This window comes from Phaethon aethereus (genome assembly GCF_964289735.1).
Source record: "Phaethon aethereus genome assembly, chromosome: Z".
Taxonomy (NCBI): Eukaryota; Metazoa; Chordata; class Aves; order Phaethontiformes; family Phaethontidae; genus Phaethon; species Phaethon aethereus.
In genome coordinates, this window is record NC_138577.1 from 2434440 (window position 1) to 2455267 (window position 20828).

The 20828-nt window shown below is 45.3% G+C and overlaps 1 protein-coding gene across 1 annotated transcript in view; it reads right to left on the reverse strand.

Moving 5' to 3' along the window:
* Nucleotides 1-6833: 6833 nt before the first annotated feature.
* DCC (DCC netrin 1 receptor) overlaps nt 6834-20828 on the reverse strand; it is a 593712-nt gene continuing 579717 nt past the window's right edge. The window contains 2 exon segments of the mRNA XM_082013714.1: nt 6834-6975; nt 8653-8795. Of these exon segments, the coding sequence (XP_081869840.1) occupies nt 6886-6975; nt 8653-8795 (233 nt within the window). The 3' untranslated portion in view covers nt 6834-6885.

Here is a 20828-nt window from a genome sequence, read left to right on the forward strand (position 1 = left end):
ACACCTGGACACCTGAGCAGCCGATGCATTTCGGGTCAGTCGGCTGCAGCCGGTGCCAGGCCGGCGTAGCAACGAGAACGCCCGTGACCCTGGCAGAAAAGCATGAGGGCACTCCGGTAAAGGAGAAACAGCAACCGCAACAACAACGATGGGGCGTAAGGGGGAAGAAGGCTGTAAATCGTAATGGGAGACCGAACCGGCCGCCTTAGCTGCCCATCAGAGTCTGGAGAACTCAGATGTTTGGGGACCACCAAACAGAACACTGTCTGCCGTGTGCAGTCCTCGGGCTACGGGTCAGAGGAGATGCTGGCAGCGCCGTCTCTCTTGGCTGCTGGCTCCTGCGGGTGCTCGTGGGCAGCTGCTGGGTAAGACAGCTATAAGAATCCATGTGCTGAGTGCTTTGAGCTCAGCACGAATGTGTTTTGAGGCTGCTCACATCACCCAACACTGTTTTAGGTAACTTTACTACTAACTCATGATGCCTGTGGAAGGCAGGGCAGAGAGGCTCAGCAATCACCGGGAAACAACAGCAGGATCAAGGTGCGATGAGAACAAAAGTAAATCCAAATTCCGGCTGCTCACCACAGGGAGACTGAAAACAGTTTGCGAAAGAGAATAGCTGGAGGGACATCTTGGAAACCTCTAGTGCCCAATTCAAGATCATCAACAGTGCTGGACCTCAACAATCCCGGGGGTGCAGCACAGCCCGGGCACGGCCGAGGGCCGAGCTGCTGCCAAGCAGCCACAGCTGCCACGGCTGCTTTAGCACCCCACGTGCTGGTGGGACCGGTGAGCCAACCCCTGCGTGACTTTTCTCTGCCCATACAGAGCCGACTCCCAAGTGTGTGAAATTACCTTCCCGGACAACCATTTGCATGGTAGCATCATGTTTTCCTACGCAACAAGACTTCTTCTTCTTCTGCTCCAATGGCTTGGGACATTCCAATGCCTTGTCCCCAGTGATTTGGGGACAAATCGACACAGCTCCTGCAGCATCCAGAGCGTACCCCGATACTCACCTTAAATTGATCCCAAAATTGCAAATTGCATTTACCCGGGGCTTGGGTGGGAGAAAGGGGGCAATGCAGAAGGGATGGAGCCAGCAGATGCCGCCGGCAAGGAGGCACTGGGGCAGGAGATGCAGGGATGCCCTGGGATGCGGAGACGGATGCCCAGTGCTTGTCGTACAACGTACCAGGCAAAGAGAGAGAATTTGTATCAAAACTTTATTTATTAAACAAAAAAATGCACCATCGGAATAACATTTCTATAAAAAATGAATATGAGACTGTTCTACAGTGCATTACAAAACCCCCTTTTTCTTCATGTAGTAGTATACAAGATTGTGTGTAGAAACAGTCATTTCTTTTTAAACTGTAAGCAAGTTTCCTTTCTCATAGAACAAGATTTACACTTAAATATTGCAGTCACTATTCTAATTTGGTTAACAATGCTAGAGTCTGACAATTTAAAGAAACTGTTTATAGGCTCAAAATGCCATCTTTAGGCCTTTTGTAACAACAAGATTTTAATTTCTTTTTTAAACTAAGGCTAGTTAAAGCTGTAGTATAACCCATTTCTACCAGATAAACATATCACTAGTATGCTAAGAATTTTTGAATTACCTTGCAAAGCCCTTTAAACGGCATTCACCAGTGCCAGGACATTGAATTAGCAGGCTGGAGCCGGCGCTTCACAGCAGCCGTGGGGTGTGCGTGACAGTCGTGGTGACCGGTGACCCGGAGGCACGGTCCCGCTGCCCGACCCTCCCGAATCCTCACGCTTGGGGTGCGCAATGCAGGGCCAGAGCCCAGCACACGGGGACATGGGCACACTGCAGCTTTAACAGCCTGCTCTAGGTTTCCAGCCAGGTATCCCTCGTATCATAAATTATCCAAAAGAAAACACTCTAAATAATAAATTAAATATTACTTATAAAAAGTACACCCTCCCCCCCAACCGCCCCATCCCAAACACGGTGGCAATTCGCAAACGTAGGAATTGCCGAGTCTATTTTACAAGAATAAAAACAGCCTCGTTCCTTCTCCTACCGACGTGGCCTCCTCGCGCTCGGACGCACGCGGGCTCTGGCCGCCTCGCGAGGCCAGGGCCCTGTTGTGTTCTCCAGCCAAGCCAGACCAGAATGAGGATGCGTTCAATGCCTTTTGCTGAGAACGTTAAAAAAAAAGGTCATGGAGCCTCCGAGAACCCAGTTCGACACCAGACAGGACACTGAGCAGCTAAGGGGGACGCAGGGAATAACAGCCGACAGGAAAAACAGTCTCCGAACACCTACAAGCCGTGATTTTTTTTAAAAAAAACCTTCTTCCAGCCAGCTTCCAGGCACCCATCTCAGAAACGAGGCCGAGGGGGTTGCAGATTCGCTGCCGCCTGCCTCCCGCTGGCGCTGCCTGCAGAGCGCTTCCCTTACCCACGCCTGCGGCGGGGTTTCACGAGCGGCTCGGTGGGGCTGCCAGCTCTCCCCCGCCAAACGTCTGCGCCTGGTTTCGCCACCGCTGCGGCGGAAGGCGGTCCGCGCCTCCTCGCGCAGCGCGGGCGAGCGTCTGCGTACGGAGTTGCAGGATTCAGCCTTAGGTGCCAGCTGGGAGGGTGTCCTGGGAAAGGACCCTCGGCGAGCTACAGCAGGAATTACACCATCAGTTCCGACTGTAGGAGAAAACACTGACGCTTCCCAAGGGCTGGAAGGACCGAGACGGCCTCGCTGTTAACTCGCTCCCGTCCTTCCATGCGTGAACAAGCCCTGCCATCCTTTTGCCTGGTGTTTTCTGGGTTGCGTTGCGTGTTTTGGCAGAAGACGTCAGAGCGAGCGAACATGCACTGCGAACGTGCCCAGAAGCTCTGGAGAAAGGTTTTTAAAAATCATCTACTCTTTAAAAATGTCAAGGAGGGAATCAGGCCAGACACGCAGCATCCTACCTAAGCCGGTTTTTAAAGAGCTGGCTCTGGGAGGGGGCGGTGGAAAGATGCTCCTGTAAGAACTAAAGGCAGAGCTCCTGCGAGAGAGGCAGGTGGAGTGGCGAGGCGAAGAGCAGCCCCTTTGCAGCAGAACCTCACTGCAGCACCCGACACGCGTCGTCCCAAGCCGCACAGGAGCCCCGCGGCTGAGGCTTCCTTCGCTGCCAGTGCGAAGCTGCCAGAGCGGCTGGGACAGGCGGTGCCGCTGGTGGTGGGCTGGGTGCCGTGGCAGAGCACGAACAGCTTTCAAAGCATTTGCAAACCTGCCGGGAAACCCTGGAGTGGGCAATCCTGCTCGGACCTACGTGACTATCTTTGTGCTTCTCCAGTTTCTGGCTGCCTTTTAGTTGGGAATCGCCGGTTCCCAAATGTGAGGGTGCACAAACAGCCAGGCCAGTATAGGGGATATGATGGTCCTTGCTCCCTGAGAAGTGACACCACAAACCCTATGGCAAAATTTTGGCAGTATCTATGTGCAGCCCCAAATCATGACGTTATCAAGATCATACGCAAGAACAAGCAGCAGATTATCCTCCCCGTTCCAAAAATTAAACAGCTTATCAAAGTGACTGAACCGTTTCCCCAGAAGTGAACATCTAAGCAGTCCACAGACAAAGCCGTTGAGCCAGGGAGCTCTCAGCCTTTTGAACCATTGATATGGCTCCACTTTCAGGTCTTGAAGCAAAAAGAAAAAAGGGGGAGGGGGAAAGAAAGGAAAAAAATGTATCTTTCTTTGGCTGTTGGATTTTTTTTCCATCTGTTTATGGCAGCCCTGTTGTATTGAATGGGTAATGATCTTCCATGGTAACATCAAGCTTCACAAGCCCGTCATGCATTGACAGATTTCTCATTACATTTTTCTGGGAGTGTCCATGGCTGAGATAGTCACGGGCTATAAATATTCTGACAGCTGAGGAATTTGTCGAAATCCAAAGAAATTCTCAGCCAAGCTGACTGCAAACAAATAGAGCATCAGCAAAATACAGTGTGGAAATTTTGTGCTAAAACATTTGAGTTTTGCAAGTTGTGTAGTTCACACATAAGCTGAAATTTTTAAAAGAAATGCCTGCTTACTAATTAGTTAGGAATCGTACTAAAATCATCCTCGAATGAAGGTTGGGAATGTCCCCAAGGCTCCTTAGGACAACGACACCCAAATTCAGTGTCATGTAGCTCAGGGGAGGTGAAGGGTACAGCTGAAGGAAAATTAAAAAACAATAAACTAACAACAAAACTCCCAAAACTCAGTGTTTATATGGAATAACTTAGTTTTACTGACAAATGCTGAACTTAAATCAACGCAGAAATCTCTTACTACTTTATTTAGAAGGAGGGGGAGCGGCTGTGTCTTGCTTGGGCTGAGCCAGTAGAGTTGCTCCTTCCCATGGACAGAGTACATGAGGACTTGGTTCGGCGTGGACCTTGGCCTTGGTCTACGAGCGTTGTTGATTTAAGTGGGCTGAGCCTGAAAACAGATACGCTTCGAAAGGCAGAAGAAAGGCCGTGCTCGCGGAGCACCAGCTCCATCGGCAGACTTCAGGGGCTTAGCGCTTCGGTCAGAGAGAGACGCCTGAACAAAGCGAAGAGGCTGATCAATACCAAAGCGCCTGGGGGCTACAACGCTTGTGTCCGAAACAAACAAAATCCAACTCGCAAACCTCTTTGTGGCTCGTCTTATTTTAGGCAATTTGGGGCTGTTGCACACTTGGTCCCGGATTAGCATTCCATGATTAAAAAGGTGCAGTGCTGCTCTTTAAAGTCCTGGGGGCCGTTTCTGTTCCCAGCTATCCTGCTGCAAATCCAGGGTAAGAGATATTTCGTAAATGGTAAGTGAGAGACAGATTTGACCTTATGTTCCTATTTCAACAATGTCAATCTCAGCAAATATGGACGGGGAGCTATTTAAAAGCAGCATTAAGCCTTCTTTCTGCGAGTTAAAATGGAGGTAGTGATTTTATAGGTTCTAAGAGCTGAGCTGGGTTTTCATCGGGAAAGATTTGTGCATTTTATTTTTAGTAGAGGTTTTTGGCTACAAATCTTTCAGAACTGGAAAGCTCAGCCTCCCATGCAAACAAGATTTCCTCGCTCTCGAAAAATATTTCATTAAAAATCTTAGTAAATTGAATAACAAGGCATTTTCAAAGGAGCATTTTTACAAACACACTAGAGTTCCTAATGAAGCATTTGAGTTCCTCCTTGACATCTGATTTCCTTTCCACCACAGGGCCGTAGAAAATAATCTGAATTATTACTTCTGTGGCAGTGCCATTTTACTCAAAATATTTTATTCGGAGATTCACATATAATTACCCACCTAATAAAAGGAGCTATTAGGTTGTAAAGATCCTATCCTTTCCATGCTCTTTTAAAATTATGACCCACTCAAGCTTGAAATCAAAGGCAGAGCTGAATGGAATAATTCATCTGAAACTCTCTTATTGGGTTTTGCAGCCTCCTAACTGATAAACATGCAAATTAGTTCCCTTTTGGTGATTCAGCTGCATAAACAGGGATTAACGCTGAATGCAACTGAAAATTTAGCAATAAAATGTATGCACACAAAATTTAGTCAATTCAACCAGTTATCGCTGTCAATAAACACTGTAACGTGCAGCTAAAGCACCGGGAGAAGAGGGAGAGGGAATCCCTGAAGACGGCTCGCTGTGTCGGGCTGCTCTCCGCTCCTTGCTCGCTGTTCTCCTGGAGTACTGCCGACCTCAACCAGGGGATATTACGCTTGCAGAAGAGCCCTCTTAATTAATTTATCAGTTATTTACTTAGGTACTGGCCTCCGTGGTTCTCCCCCAGGCTTGTGTCCTGCCCGCAGGAAGCACCCAGTGCCTGCCACCCCTTTGCCTTCCTCATCCTCTGCCCACCGTCATCCCAGGGGAGACGGGTCCTCGGAGCGGAGCCGTCCCGGGGGATGCGGGATGGATGGGAAAGGCTCAGGGAAACTTCAGCTCCATTTTTCCCTCTGCTTCGGCTCGCGGTGGATCCAGCAGCGCTTCCCAATGTCGTCACAGGGCGGTCTGGCACAAAGGCCGCCCATACGCAGACGTGTTTTATTACAAGCTTGAGCACGTAATGACTGCTTGTCAGAGAAGACTGCGTATTATGTCCTCTTTTTGCAAGTGTACACCAGCTGGCTGGCAGCAGGTCACCAATGCAGGCTTTTTTTTTTCCCTCTTTTTTTTTTTGTCGTACATTCCTGGTTCTCTGTTTGCCATACATAAAACATTAACTATGGGAGGATTTACAAACACTTGCTAAAATGCCTGAATTTTACAGCAACTCGCTAATCCCCACCACGTGTGCGAGATGAGTGACGGAGACGACAAAAGAAATGAGTAATTTCTCTTTTCATTTTGTGCTGTTGGGAAAATTTCCGAATTTCTGGTGTGGTGGTGTGATTATTTGCTATGGGTGTTTTTGTAGTCAGTAATTACGTATTAAAAAAAAATGAGTGACCTACAACACTGCCTCATTAACGGCATGGTCTATGTTTAAAAACATACTTGCATGAGGTAAGACTAGATCTATACAAAGAGCTACAAACCTCTACGAAGTAAAATGTGAGTTAGTCATGACAACTTGAGCTCTACGAAGACTAGTAGATCAAAATGAGCAATCCAGTGGCATCAGCTACGACTCCGCAGTGATGATGTCATTTGCCTTGCCACGCTTTCATCACTTGAGATGCCAGCTCTACAGTTCTGTAACATCTCCATTATTCTTCTTTCCTTTTTCTTCTTTTTATCATTCCCTTTAGGACTTTGCAGGAATCTTCCTTGCGCTGAAGGGGTGGTACTGGGAACAACATGGTTTTATGGAGTGGTGTACGTGGGTGGTATGCGTGAAATCCTGGTACGCTGCAATGCTCCGGGATAATTATCGCTTCATCAAGAGCTGTTAGAAGGCTGAGCCTGTGATAGCATTGAGTTGCTTCATTAGCCCCTCCAAACTGGCCATCTGTTCACTCAGATCGTCCTGCTCATAAACCTGCGAGTGAACAAACGCGCACAGATAAGCGGGCAGCGGGATGGCAACCGAAAGGCCCCTGCACAGAGCCTGGGACATGGCCCATGGCAGGGACGTCCCGGAGCCCCCCCACCAGGACACCTTCCCTGCGCGGTCCTCAGGGACCTGCGGCGCTCACGGACGGGCTGACGCTTACAGGCTGGCTAGCACGGCCTCTCTGGGCTCAACACGGCAGCTGAAAGCCGGAGGTGACCACGCTAGAGCAATATTCAATGGTAGCGACCCTTCCCCGAGTCCCCATTTCCCCAGCTCCCTCCCTTACGTCACATGTGTTCATGCTTGGGGGGACTATGAAAACATTTTTTAGCACCCAGCAGAGAGATCAAATGCTCACCATTGAGAGGGAGCTCAAACATTAGGCATTTGCGTGGGTTTTACCAAGTAAAAGATCTGAAAGTGCTGTATAAGCCCTGCAGTCCCTGAGGTGGGATGGAGCAGGCACCTAGCTTCTAAGAGCCCCCGCAGAGTCAAGCTTAATAAAAAAAAAAAAAAAAAATCCCCCAATTTTAGCCTTTCTCCTCAAATTCTGACCACCCCATGAGCTTGTTGCCTGCACCGGTATTGCCTGTAACTGCCCTCGCACTTGTGGAGCTTTGAGCGGTGTCTCTCCTGGGAGCTAAATCGTGCTTCTGTGATAAAATAAGGTACTGAGAGCTGAAATCACACTTTGTGTTATCAAATGTCCTGTGTTAAATTACACCTTATGCCAGCAATTTTACCATGGAGGGCATTGCCCTTCCCATTTCCCTCCCAGTAGGAGATTCCATGTCTCTTACATTGTCCTGTGTCCCCTTTTCCCAGCAAAACATGAGAATCCTTCTGCAACTCTGTGCAGAAGTGTATTTTTATGCTCTGCACAATGACAAGCAGAAATCAAACCCTGCTGTCCTGCATTCATCAGCCAGCAGACTCAAACCCTCCATGGCCATGTCTAGAGCAAATCTTCTCTCTTTCCCTTCAGCCAGGCTGAAAACGTAAACGGATTCACAAACAAAGTGCTGGACAAATCACTGCTATAGTGCCTAGCAAAGAATTCTCCTGTGCAAGTAGATGAAAAGAGGTGATATACAACATGTATTTAACATATTCCGTTTTCTCCTTATTCTTTTTCTTTTGCACTGTGTCATCTTCCGGATCATGTGGGACCTTTCTATAAGACAGTCTTAATAGGAATGAAAAGATTATTCTAATTTCACCATCTTTTCAGTTTCACTTATCTACTCCTTCAGTGTTATTTTTCTCACCATTATCTGGTATTACTATATACTCCTTTTTCCCTGCCAAAATTATTTTCTTCCCTTATCGCACTTCTCACCCCCCCCCCCCCCTTCTCCTAATATCTCAGGGCGCTCAGGAGAGGCTGTGTGAGTCGTCCCGTGGATAATATTAACACAGAATTTAAGCACTCGCTTCTCCCCTGTATTACACATTCCAAAGTCCATTAAAGCCAACAGAAAAGTTCTACTGGCTGCCAGAGCTTTTTACTGGCTTTCTAATAGCGATCAGCTGCAGCGTAATACCGCGGGTAAGGAGGGACAGACCGTTATCTAAAAATTAATGTGTAGGTTGGGGATTAGGGAATGTAACTCGACGGTGATGAGCCTTGCAAGAAGGCTGGCTCTGAAAGATGGTTCTTACGTTCGCGGAGTCCTCCGTCTGCTTGTGTCCCTCCTCTGCGACCTCCGGGGCCGTGGGCACTGAGACGGGCAGCAGAGGTGACCTGGCTTTTCCTGCTAAGCCAAGGGATGCTGTTTTAACCTGAGCCTTGGGGAGGTTAGGCCCTGGAAGAAGAAACAAAAGTCACATTAAGAACCTGTAGGTATGAAAATGGGGATTGCAGTGAAATTTGGGAATTATAGGCAAAATGCAGCTGGTTTTACCATTGCTGCTTGTGTTTGCAGTTGTAAATGTACAGTCCCCCACAGACGCTACTTCTTCCTTGACGAACACCAGAGCCAACAAGACCACTTTCTAAAAACTCTTCCGTTGTATTTCATGAGCTTTGCTCCCAGAAGAGGACTCACAGTCGCAGCAGGTTTACAATTGTCTGTTGACATTACTTTTTGATGCAGCGTGCTCTTTTGCAAAAACAGAAGTTTGCACACGGAAACTTCAGTTTTCCTGGGAAAAATACCTACAAACCAGGTACTCTGGGAAGATAATGAAAACCTGAGCTCCACGGACCCTGCCTGGCAGGGAACAGTCAGTTCGATGTTGTGTTTGGGGGAGAAAGTGAGACCAAAGAGCAGAGGGCAGTGGCCAGGCTGAGGGGATAGCAGTTATTTCCATGGGTCTCCTCCTTTTTTGTTCCTACGTCCCTCAACCTGACAGCAGCCCTCCAGCTGGATCACTGAGCAAACTAAAATAAAAATTGTATTTCAACTTTCTCTCTCAAAAAAAAAAAAAAATTTCTTTCTGACTTTTTATCCCAGCTTGGAAGGAGGGTGAAACAAAATCAAAATAGGTTTATTTTTTTGACAGAAAGGGATTTCCCTTTTAAGCAGCTCTGCTAAAACTCCTCTTGCCCACCGCACTGAGCTGCAGTGCTGCTGCTTGGCAAAAGAGGTGTCAGCCACAGCACAGTTTGAAGTGCTGCTCTTTAAAGATGCATCAATTGAGATGTCTCAGCTCTCTTCCAGAGGAAATAAAAAGTTCTATGTCTCTTTTAATGATTTAAAACGTCAAAGTATAAAACCATCGTCCTGGACAATATGCCTCCACTCAGCACAAGATCCTTGGCTCTATGCAAGACACTGCTGGCAAGGCAAGGGCTGCGAGTTGAAATAGAGGCACAGAAGACGTTGATTTTAAGTACACTGGGGTAGTTTTAGAATTAAAGTTGCCATACAAAGCCAAACTGAGATCATGTATCTCACGCATCATAGATTCAAGGCCAAAAATGGGGACAGCAATTTCAAGCTTGCTTTCCTGCTCCTCCTGAAGCTACGGCTTAAACAACCCTACGACCTGCCTAAGGCCAAACTCATTCCAGTGAGGGTCTTTGGCACCTCCTCCAGCCACCTAGGTCCCCAAAATTTATTCTTCCCACTTTCTCTCTATCGACATTAAACCACCTTGATGCCTACTTGTGCCCTAAGGCAATTTTCCTGTTCTTATCTTTAAATATGCCATCTCCAGACTGACACTTGCATGGCAGGGGCAATCAAGTACCAGGGAGTGTCCGATCCCCCAGCCATGCCCACCGGGTAACAGCAGATCCCCTCTGGCACAGGGGCTCATTTTGGAGTCTCACAGGGCAGGTTTCCATCTCCCATGGGACTTGGGCGTAACTTTCATTCTGCTCATTTGACTCCCATTGAAATCAAGACAACGAATCATAAATAGGTTTTTTCTATCTACTTCCTCCATTATGACTTTCAGCAAGTTCCCTGCCTTTTTCTATTAAGAAAATGTGTGCCATACTAACGATAGTAACAACAGCCATCACTTTAGTAGCTGATTGTGCTTATTAGAGGTATCAAAAGGCATCAGTCTCAGTAAGTCATGTAGGCTATTGGCCATTGCATCAGAATTGGACCCAGAATGAGAAAAATAGGGCTTGAGACACTCCAGCCATAAAATGTGCACAGAGGAAGGGGTGTCCCAAGGGTGAGCCACAGGACAGGTTTGTATGAGGATGCCCGTGGCTCTGGAGCCGAGACACAGGCACCAGGAGCATGGGAGATGTCTCCATCCACATGGGACACACACAGGCTCACTCCGAAATCCATGTCTCAGATCAGAATCCCACCCAGTTTCCATGCAAAACCAAACCATCTTTTCATGAATCTTCAGTCTAAACACCCATTTGTTTTTGTCATCACTAGATTCCCACCTGATTACCTCTCTTTTCCTATAGATCACACAGGTATCACGAAAGCAACGCTCCCGAGCCTGGCGCAGCACTGCCTGGAGAGTAACTCCAGCGCAGGAAGGCGGGTGGCTGCTGCAGCTGGAGCAGCCACGGCTCTCGCTCCCCAAATCCCACTAAATCACTGCAGCCGTGACAGCTCTCCGTACCCTTACAGCTCCAGCAAGTAGCCAGGAGACAAGACTTGCAGATTCACTTTCTTGTATTTTGAAGAATTGTGTTTACGTTTTTAATTAGTTTAAGGCAGAGAAAACACAATGGAGCAGAAGAGAGAACAAAATCCCTCCTGAAATCCAGTTGCCAAAAAGTAAGATCCAGTCAAGAGCTGCAAGACGGGGGCAGAGGAGGAGAGACGCGCAGACACCCTTTCTGTGAGGCTGAGTATCGCAGATAACTCCCGTTTAGCTGAAGCTATGAACGTGTGAAAGCTCAATACAAGCTAAAAGAGATTGCCACAAAGACACCCTCACTCTTCCAGCTCCAGTTTAATAGCCAAAAGAATTCTTTAATAACTGGGCCTTCAAACTTCCCTGTATCTCAGAGTACGAGTAGAAGACACAGCTATCCCCAGAGATTCAATCTTCTGAGCGCTGCACATTCAAATCAATTTTTAAAAAACAGGAAATGTTTTTCACTTCCATTTCTTCATAAAAAAGTGTATTTCCAAAAGAAGTGTGCTCGCCCCCCCACCCCCCCTTTCTTTTTTGGCCTTTTAATGCTCTGTTATCTCCAAAGCAAACAAAAAATACGTTTCCTCATTGGCATTGGTACAAGCACCCTAAGACCTGAGGGATGGCACGACCGCGGATGCTGAGCACAGGTTTGGGAGAAGAGCCAGACGCCGGCACTCGAAACATGCCCCCAGCAGCTACATGCCACAGGACCACAGGGGAATGCAAGAGCCCGACTCCAAAGAATGAAGCGAAGAAGGTAGCGTCACGGGCGAACTGACCCTCAGCTGCCTGGAGCACAGACTGTAGCCCCTCAACGCTGCTTCCCCCCGTGCTTGGGGAACACCCGCAGCGCTCAGCGAAGAAAGGCAGAGCCCCGCGGCCCCGCGGCGCGCAGCGGTGGCATTCCTCCTACTCCAGCCGCGGCCGCGCGCCCTGCGCACGGGAGGCTTATCCAATTCCAGCTCGAGGGAAGCTGGGTTGCATCCTGGGATAGCACCGTGACGTGAAGAAGAAATAGCAGGATACAGCCACCGCAGAAAGTTGCACCCGTGCCGTTTATTGATTAGTGGACCCAAATAGGCTTTTTTAACACAAGCGACCTCGTGTTGCGACTGGTTTGATTTTCACGGGCTTGTGAAGAAGTAGATATTTGATGTGGTGGTGAGGAGCTCATGTGAAATGCAGAGTATGTTGCTCCTGTAATCCTCTCAATCCTGTGGTAAAAAACATTTTTCTCATATGTAACTCATTAATTGCAGTAATTGGAATTAAAGACCCACTTTTCTGCACGAAGACAGATGTTCCCTCCCGGATGTTGTTAATGAGAAGCCGTAATGATGATTAGTAAGTTCAGTTTGTGCATCTTTTTGCCCTTTAGCTCACAAAAGCAACGGGCAAATCGTAACGCTCATAACTAAAATGAAGCTGAGAAAATTTTCCTCATGCATAGCTGCGTATTTCAACTTCTTCAGCAAATGTTTTATAGCAGTGACCACTTGCCAAGGTAATGCGTAATTAGCACAACAGTTGAGCCCTCTCCCCACCAAGGACATTAAAAAGACCAAGTAGACCTCTCGAAGAGAACTCTGGACGCAGAAGGTTGACAAGCTAAGTAGGTAAACTAATTTATGCAAATGAGTAGCTAATTCAATTAAAATCGCTTTGGTTTCTAATGTTCTCCAACTCAGCGGGAATCTCACAAGTAAAAAAGAGGAAACCTTGGAACCGGGGCCGCGAGAGGCAGAAGATGCCAATACGGATCAGGTGTAACTCAGAGCAGCCCCAGCATGGATTTACTGTGTAAAAGTTTCATTTTCTCAGCAGGGTTATTAAACACTTCAGTGGCTCATTAGTTAGATGATATATGGCTACCAGGTGGAAATCCCGGCCACGCCGCCTCCCCAAGGCCCGTTCGCAACCGGCTGCGGTACCGTCCCGGGTACTTCAGCAGCACTGCACGTCAGTGCCACCCTGCGCCAAGCCGAGAAGCAGCAGTTTTCTAAATCTACATGCGTTTGTGCAGATCAGGCCATGTGTTGTCACGATGGACACCAGGTAAAACCAATCCAGCATCTATCCTCTTGATAGCAATACTTTGGGAGAGCTACTTGAGGTTATTGTATTTTGAGCTATGTCAGATGGGACATGCGATGATGTACTCGGCCAGGTCAGAACAACTCATTTCCGTGAGAGGGCTCAGGGTTTCTGCTCTTCGCGTCGCAGGGTTTCCACAGCCGGTCCCCAGCTGCAGGGAGCACAGCGAGCTGGAAACTCAGAAAGTGCCAAAAAATTCTATGTTAGCACTCAGTGGATCTGGGGTCTGTATCAGACTTGAACACAAAAAATTCCGACGCGATTCATGTGTTACAGGCGTTCTGGGGGATGATTCAAAACACTGGCATGGGAAAAAAGTGGAGAAAATGGAGATGAATGCAAAAATCGAAAGGAGCTGGTATATTGAGAGACAGCACGAAATCATGCTCAGAGGAGACTGTTGGAGTAGAAGGCGGCTACCAGCGCAGTTCCTCAAGATCTGGATTTAGGACCAATTCTTAATGCTTTGATACATACAATAGGTGTGTGATCAGGAAATCTATTACTAGCAAAAGCTTGGAAGCTTGAGCTGAAGAAACACCCGGCGACTCGCACGGACCTTTCTGCCTATCTGCTGCTTGTGCAAACTTTCAGACTTTCACAGCAAGGAGGCTAGACCATGCATCACATCCCTTCAGCTGAACTTCACATCGCTTCAGCTGTTTAAAAGGGAGGAATGAGTCTCTGCTGGTTCTTTCAACTCCCTCAATCATCTAGGGAAAGAAGCACCTTCCAAAGTCTGCAGAGAGGTCGGGTGAATTGTCTTTCAGAAGATCCCCTCTCTCTCTCCCCCCTTTGGCTGCACAGAGAGCTTATGCGACTGGCACGAGAAGACACCTATTCATCAGAAGTCTAAAATTAGCCAGGAATGAGTCACATCTCTGAGAAGAAGGAACAGGAAGTTTTGCCAGAAATTATGATGGGTCTAACAGAAGCAAATGAGGGAAGAGAAAAGCCTGCACGCTTCTGATGTCAAGCCTACAAGGGGGTATGTGCCTCAGAGAAGTCAACCACGATCTTTGGATGTAAGAGGGAAGCAATTTTTGGCAGAAGCAAGGCAAATAGCAATGCTGTTTTACAAAGCGTTGGGAAGATCCTATCTGGAAAGCTCTGTACAAGCCTGAGGACTTGCATGCAGGAAAAAATGAACTGTACGAAGTGTTGAGAGGGGTTTGTCACTGCCAGTGACAAAGAGGAGGAGTCTATATGATAATCTATAGATGGAACAGAAAATGTAATGGAATCAGCTTTGCCTGCGAGTCCTGAGCTTCTCAGAAAGCTTGTGATAACTTGGTGTCACTAGGTGGTAATGCCAATCTCAAAGGCAATGAGAAGTCTTCCCATTAACCTCGGTGAGATGTGGATCAAGCTCGCAATGCCGACGTGTTCTTTGCAGAGATCACTAACGGCTGGCGTTGGGAAGGCCATATCTTGGCTACACACCAGAGAGTGACCACAGCTACAGAAAGGACATTTAGCATTTTTTAAAATGTTTCTCTTCCTAGTATTTTGCTCCTGGTAAACACATACAACCATCATCAAACACAATGTGTGACAGCGGACAGGACACCAGAGAAACTCTGCAAAGAGGATTTTGCAGTAAGAGGCATTGTGTCGTACATGGGCTACTGGTTCCAGTTTTTGACCTGCAGTCATTTTAGTCTATTGATTCCAGAGTTGCACAAAATCCTCTCTTCAATATTTGATTAATCTAAAGCTGATTTTTTTGTTGTTGGTTTATGATTTTCAACAAAGCAAAAAATATTTTGGATCAGGCAAGGTATTTATAGGCCTGTCTCCTGAAACTGATTTGGAAACTTGAACAGAAAATTTCCAAACTGCGGACACAGATATATTCTTATATCCAGTAGCCCAACAGACAGGGCACACATCAAAGACCTGAAGGGGATCTGCAGTTGGAGATTACTTGCTCTGAGGAGGCAGATGAAAGTCGATCTACTGGGGTGCAAACAAGCCTTTGTTTTCATATTGTTTTCATACAAACTGAGAGGATTCTTAGAGGATGAAGAGTACCAAGATGAATCCTGTGCAATGAGACTACAGAAGTCAAAATAAGCTGTAGAAATCAGAAGGTAATGTCAGACTTGGAACTAAATGAGGATAATCTTTTCTGGCCCTGCATCTCACACCTTTTCCACAGCTTTTTCTAACCAACAGGATAAAACCCCAAAACTATCTGTGCCACTACCTAGAGCTGCTTCTAGTAATGAAGATCTGCAGGCACAGAGGAATCCGCAAGGATGCTCCCACAGAGAGATGTCGTAGCTCGCAAAACTGCAAGCGACCAATCTGGAAAATGAAAACGATGGAAGAATTTCACCTGTCCCAGATGCTTCTGACAGTGAGGAGATTGGCAGGCTGAACTTCACGGGTGGGGAAGGAGGGCTGTATAGCAATGCAAAGCCAGATCTTTTCCCTAATCAAAGCTAGGGGGTATACTGCTTATCTTGCAGTATGGAGAGGCAATTTTCTCATAAAAGTACAACAGAAAATCACAAAAGGAACAAACGCCACTTACGGGTTATTTGTTATCTCCACCAGTAAAAACTGTCGGTTTAAATGACTTAAAAGTGGAAACGTAAAGATGAGAATAACTTGTAGAAGTGAGCTTACTCGTAGCTCCATGGCAGGATGTTCCCGTTTATGTAAGATGGTGCCTCTCAGGGGAACATGTAACTATATGTAACAATATGAAAACTATTATTTGAAGACTCGGATGTTTTACATTATAGGTGGGAAAAAATATTTTTCATTGAGAAACTGAGTTTCTAAAAATGATTCTTGAGGTGATAATCAATGGAGGCTGGGCTCATTCCACAAAGGAAATTGTTCTAGAAAGAGGCAAAGTTTAATTTCGAAGTATTTGACAGCAGGAGAAAAAAAGTAAAAAGAGAAATAAACCACAAAAGAGTAAGAAGACATTCATCACTCTCCAGAACATGGTACGAAGCAAGTACTGGGACTGCCTATTGAGGGGGCTTTTGAAATAGCGCTGATGGACTTCACACACTTTTATGGGCTATGGCTTCAAAACAGGTATTAGGAACAGTGAGTTTGGAAAGGACAGTTTGAGAGAAAAACACCACAGACTGCTCAAACACCTGGAAGTACGTGAGAGATTTGGTCTCTGTCTCCTCAGCTGCTCTTCATGTTTTTAATCTATTTGCTGGAAATACTACGTGGGCTAAATAAGTGTTAGGGCAAAAGTGCCTCGTTGGCTGCAACTGCCCAGTGATAACACACACAGTCCCAAATTAATGTGGAGCAATTGTACATGCAGTGGAAAAAGTTCTATTTCTCTGCTTATGAAACACAGGAAGATAGAATGGCCCATCATTAAATCTTTCTATGGATTTACAGTATAATTATCCAGATAATATTTTTAAAATAATTTGACTGCTGCCTTGTATCGAAATAGAACATTTATATCAAAGGGGAATCAGTTCCTTTATCCAGACAAGCATCTAAATCCACACTTCACTTTAAACCTTCCAGTAGTCCTGTTGATTTTAACGAGCCAGCGCAGGTGTCTCAAGTTCTCTGCACGCTAATTAAACTGGACCAGGGACAGATTTCTCCAACAGACAGGACTGACCCTTTCATGACACTTCTGTGTCAATATATCTCCTGGCTGAATGGAGAAAGCCTGTTTTTGTAAAAGAAACATGGAAGAAAAAAAAATCTCAACATTGGGGAGGGGGGGGCAGGTAAAGCCTTTTGAAATAAAAGAATCATTTTCCTTTGAATCTGGGAGTTACTAGTGCAAAAAGCTGGGATTTCAGAATAAAAGGTTCAAAAATGAATTCCCGTATTTTCAGTGAATTTGTAGACCTTGCTTATTGTAGACTATGATAAAGAAAAGTCCATAATCTCATTTACACTCACCATTAAAATAAAAAAAAAAAAGACACCCTATGCCAGAAAGATTTTTATACCCTATTAACAATAGAGCTCTTAGTTGCCTTTAAATTCAATGACTGAATTCAAATTAGAAGCAATAGGTTTTCATTTGTGTTTTATATTGGCACCGGGATTTTTTTATTGTGAATGGTAAACTCCCCCCCCAAAAGGACCCAGAATTTGGCTGTATAGCTAATTAATTAGAGCTAATTGATTATTCAGAATAAATGTACTTACTAATTAGCTCCCCACTTCGCACGAGAGAGGATTAAACATCCTAAAAAATGGACAGCAATTAAATGCATAAATCTAGCACCAGAGAGTTAGAAGTTAATGTCTCCAAAATTTGCCTAATTTGCAGCCAAACATTTTATTCTTGGAATTTCTACCTCTAAACACTCCACCTGAGATCCGATATTCAAGACATTTGTGTAACAGTAATTTTGCCAGCGCTCCTGTGAGGAGCAGTCTATTTTCAGCATGACCGAAAATTCTTTCTATATGCTTTCTATATTCAGTCTTCTAAGGATCACTATAATTTCTGCATCTACTGAGGGCCCAAAGTCTTGCTATTTGAGATTACTATGGCCCAGGATTCACTGCTTAACACCAATATACCCTTTTTTCCTCTTGATTTCATCCCTTCTTTATTTGACCATTAGCTCACGGTTTCAACATTGGCTTTATCTTATCCTTATAGCTTTATCTTGTACTCATCTTGTTTTTCTGGTTCTTTTGTTAAAATGGCTTCAGGAAAAAAAAGCAGCACAAAACCTCACGGAGCTCATTTTCTTATCTGGCTCCCTGAACCCATTTGGTAATGAAAACAGTGTGTGGGTCAGCCTGGGTATGGGAAGGATTTGTCCTGATGTCCAGGCAATACCCAGTTGCTGCTTTTTACACAGGGATGTTTACTGCCTGGTTTCTTCACCTCACTCTTCACTTCTACTCCCCAAACTTCCGACATCATTGAAAATACAAGATTTTTTCCCAAAGAGGCAAAGAAATAAATCTTTGAGCAGTTCATCCGCAGCGCAGCCCTTCCTCTCCATTCCCAGCCCAGAGCCAGTTTGGGGCACGTCTTACAGCTTAGCAGGAGGGAGGAAAAGCAAGCTCAGTTTTGCTGTACAATAAAGTAATTTTTAGCTCTGGGGTATCACTGAGTGATTCCAGGAAGACTGAGAAGATGATAATTTGGATTTCCAACTACACTTTTTTTGTTGGAGTAGCAGAAGAAAAAAAGGAGCATTTTTACTATCTCACAAAAGATACAGGAGCCTGAAAAGGTTGAAGTTTTGGAACTGTGACACAATATAAAAACCACCACTTCACAGGTGGTATTTTCTGTCACTCACACTTGTTTCACGCAAAAGAAAAATGACCTCCTAATTCAGGTTCATTTAAAGTGCAGCTGATCATCAAGACCTAAAAGGAATTTTCATTTGTGAGGGTAAAAAAAAAAATTCTTTCCTGTCCATTTGTGGAATTTATGTCAGATCTATAATGCAATAAGCTCAACACTCCATCAAACATTTTCTGTTTAACCTGAAAGGGGACTAAGTCAAATCACTTTTATGCCTATGTGTATGACTTGCAAAAAGGAGCAAGCGCAGCCACAGTGGGGACTGGAAATACCATGGAGTGATTCTCACGCCTTCCGAGTAAGTATTAGGAATCTTAAGTGCTCAATCACAAAGCAGTGATGAAAAGGTGAGATCTCCTATAAAATATCAACAAAGAGCTTAAGGTGAAGAGTTCAGATTTACCGGTTTCAAGAGGAAAAAAAAAAGGGAAAAAAAAGAAAAGAAAAATAGCAGATTTTAGCTCTGGGTTAGGCTGATGCCATGACCCAAAACCAGGAGCACAGCCTTTTAAATATTTATAAATATCCTCATGGCAAAATCTGCCACAACTGAATAATGACCTCTGTATGTCTTTTTTATGAACCATACGATAGAGTTTAACAGCTAATTATCATGCTGCTACAGAGATATGCTGAATAGATAAAATATTAGAGGGGAGACCTCCTTTTAGCATCAGGTCAATCAAAGCCAAGAAAAAGCCCTGTGCTCATCTATTCTCTGGGAAAGATCCAAAAATTAATTTTGATGCTAATATTGCATGAGGGCCAGTGTTAGCCATCAGCTCCAGCACTATAATCGAAACATAAAAATACATCTGGAGCCTCGGCATGCAGTTGGCTGTGGGGCAGGCAGTGGGGCTGGCTAAGGACCGGAGGACACCGCTGCCTGGCATTTCCATACAAGCTACTTTACACAAGGAGTTATAAAACCCATAGAGCTAGAGGGAAGAGAGTCTGCAAACCAGCAACAAAGGATTTCAAGGGAAAGGTTAATTTTACTTCAGGTTCCTGATTTTGAAAGTCTTTGCTGGAAATCTCTGGATCAATCTCTACAGTTCTCTCTTGCTTTCTCCCCTTCTGAATTCTGCAGGATTGTTCCATTAGTTATGTATTGTCTGATGGGATAAGACACCTGACTGACATGCATTTAAAAAATAGAATAGCAAAGCAAAGAGTGCTTTAATTGGTTTAAGTGATGATGAGTCCATCACATATTGCCCTATTACTTTATTACATAGGAGATGTCAAAATGTCTTGAGTTTAAGAAAAATGTAATGAAAAATTAATTAATTCTATCCATCAGGTTAAGGAAAGTAAGTGTTATTCCAACATGGGAATTTGCTAAGAGCCTTTTAAACCTGAGATGTCCCTAAGCAGCGTATAATTAGCAGACGTGGTTCGTATGGGAATCGTCTCACCTGGCCTGCAGAGAGCTCGGCCACCCTTGCTCTGCCGGTGGGGACTCGGGAGGAGTGACTGTGCAGGGATGTGTCAGTCATCTTCCCTAGGAGGTTTGTTCAAATCGAGAAATGCATCACAAGCTTTGTAAAGTCACAAATGTCTTCAAAATTTCCCTTTCACGCGTATTTCACTACGGCTGAGATATCACGCTAATGGGTAGTGTTAAGTACTCAGAATTGCTGGTGAAATGAAGCACTGATCCTTGACCTGTCTTTTTCAATGTTTTCTCTCTCCGCTCCCATTATAAGTGAAAAGAAGAGAGGTCTGGGTTCCAGAGGAGTGGGATTCAGGAGTGGGTACTGAACGAGCGACCCAGTTTTGAGGGACCACATGCAGGACCAGTGGATCAGTTCTGCACAACTCACTGCCCAGAGGCACAAATGGAAGTTAACAGTTACAAAGGAAACCTTTCTACAGGAAATTGGTGAAGGAGACAACATCATTCTGGCTAACGACTCTGCGGACAAGGACACTGAGAAAAGCAAGAGACACCATACATAGTGAGAAATAAATAGGCCTCAACAGCACAAAATAGCCGGAGGCAGATCAGAAATGAAGTTACACACAATTGTAAAAAGTAAAAATTGTGGGTTTAGTGTAACAGTGAATTCGATAGTTTGAATGCCATATATAACCCAGCACCTTGCTTTCATCTATGTAACAGAGTCCAGCACAACAGATTTTTTCATTGCTTTAGAATTTATTTTATTTATTTCCATTGCTTTACGGCAGATTATTGCCATAAACTTTCAGTTCTTAATTTTATCTAATAACTAAGTCCTGCACATTGTTTGCAGGCATTGTTTGCCTACATTGTTTCCCTACATTGTTTGTAGGCAACATTACATCTGCTTACACAGGATTCTTCAGGAAAATTAGTAACATGCCCCAGCTTCCTCCCTGTACCACGCCTCCCAATTATAATGGTTAA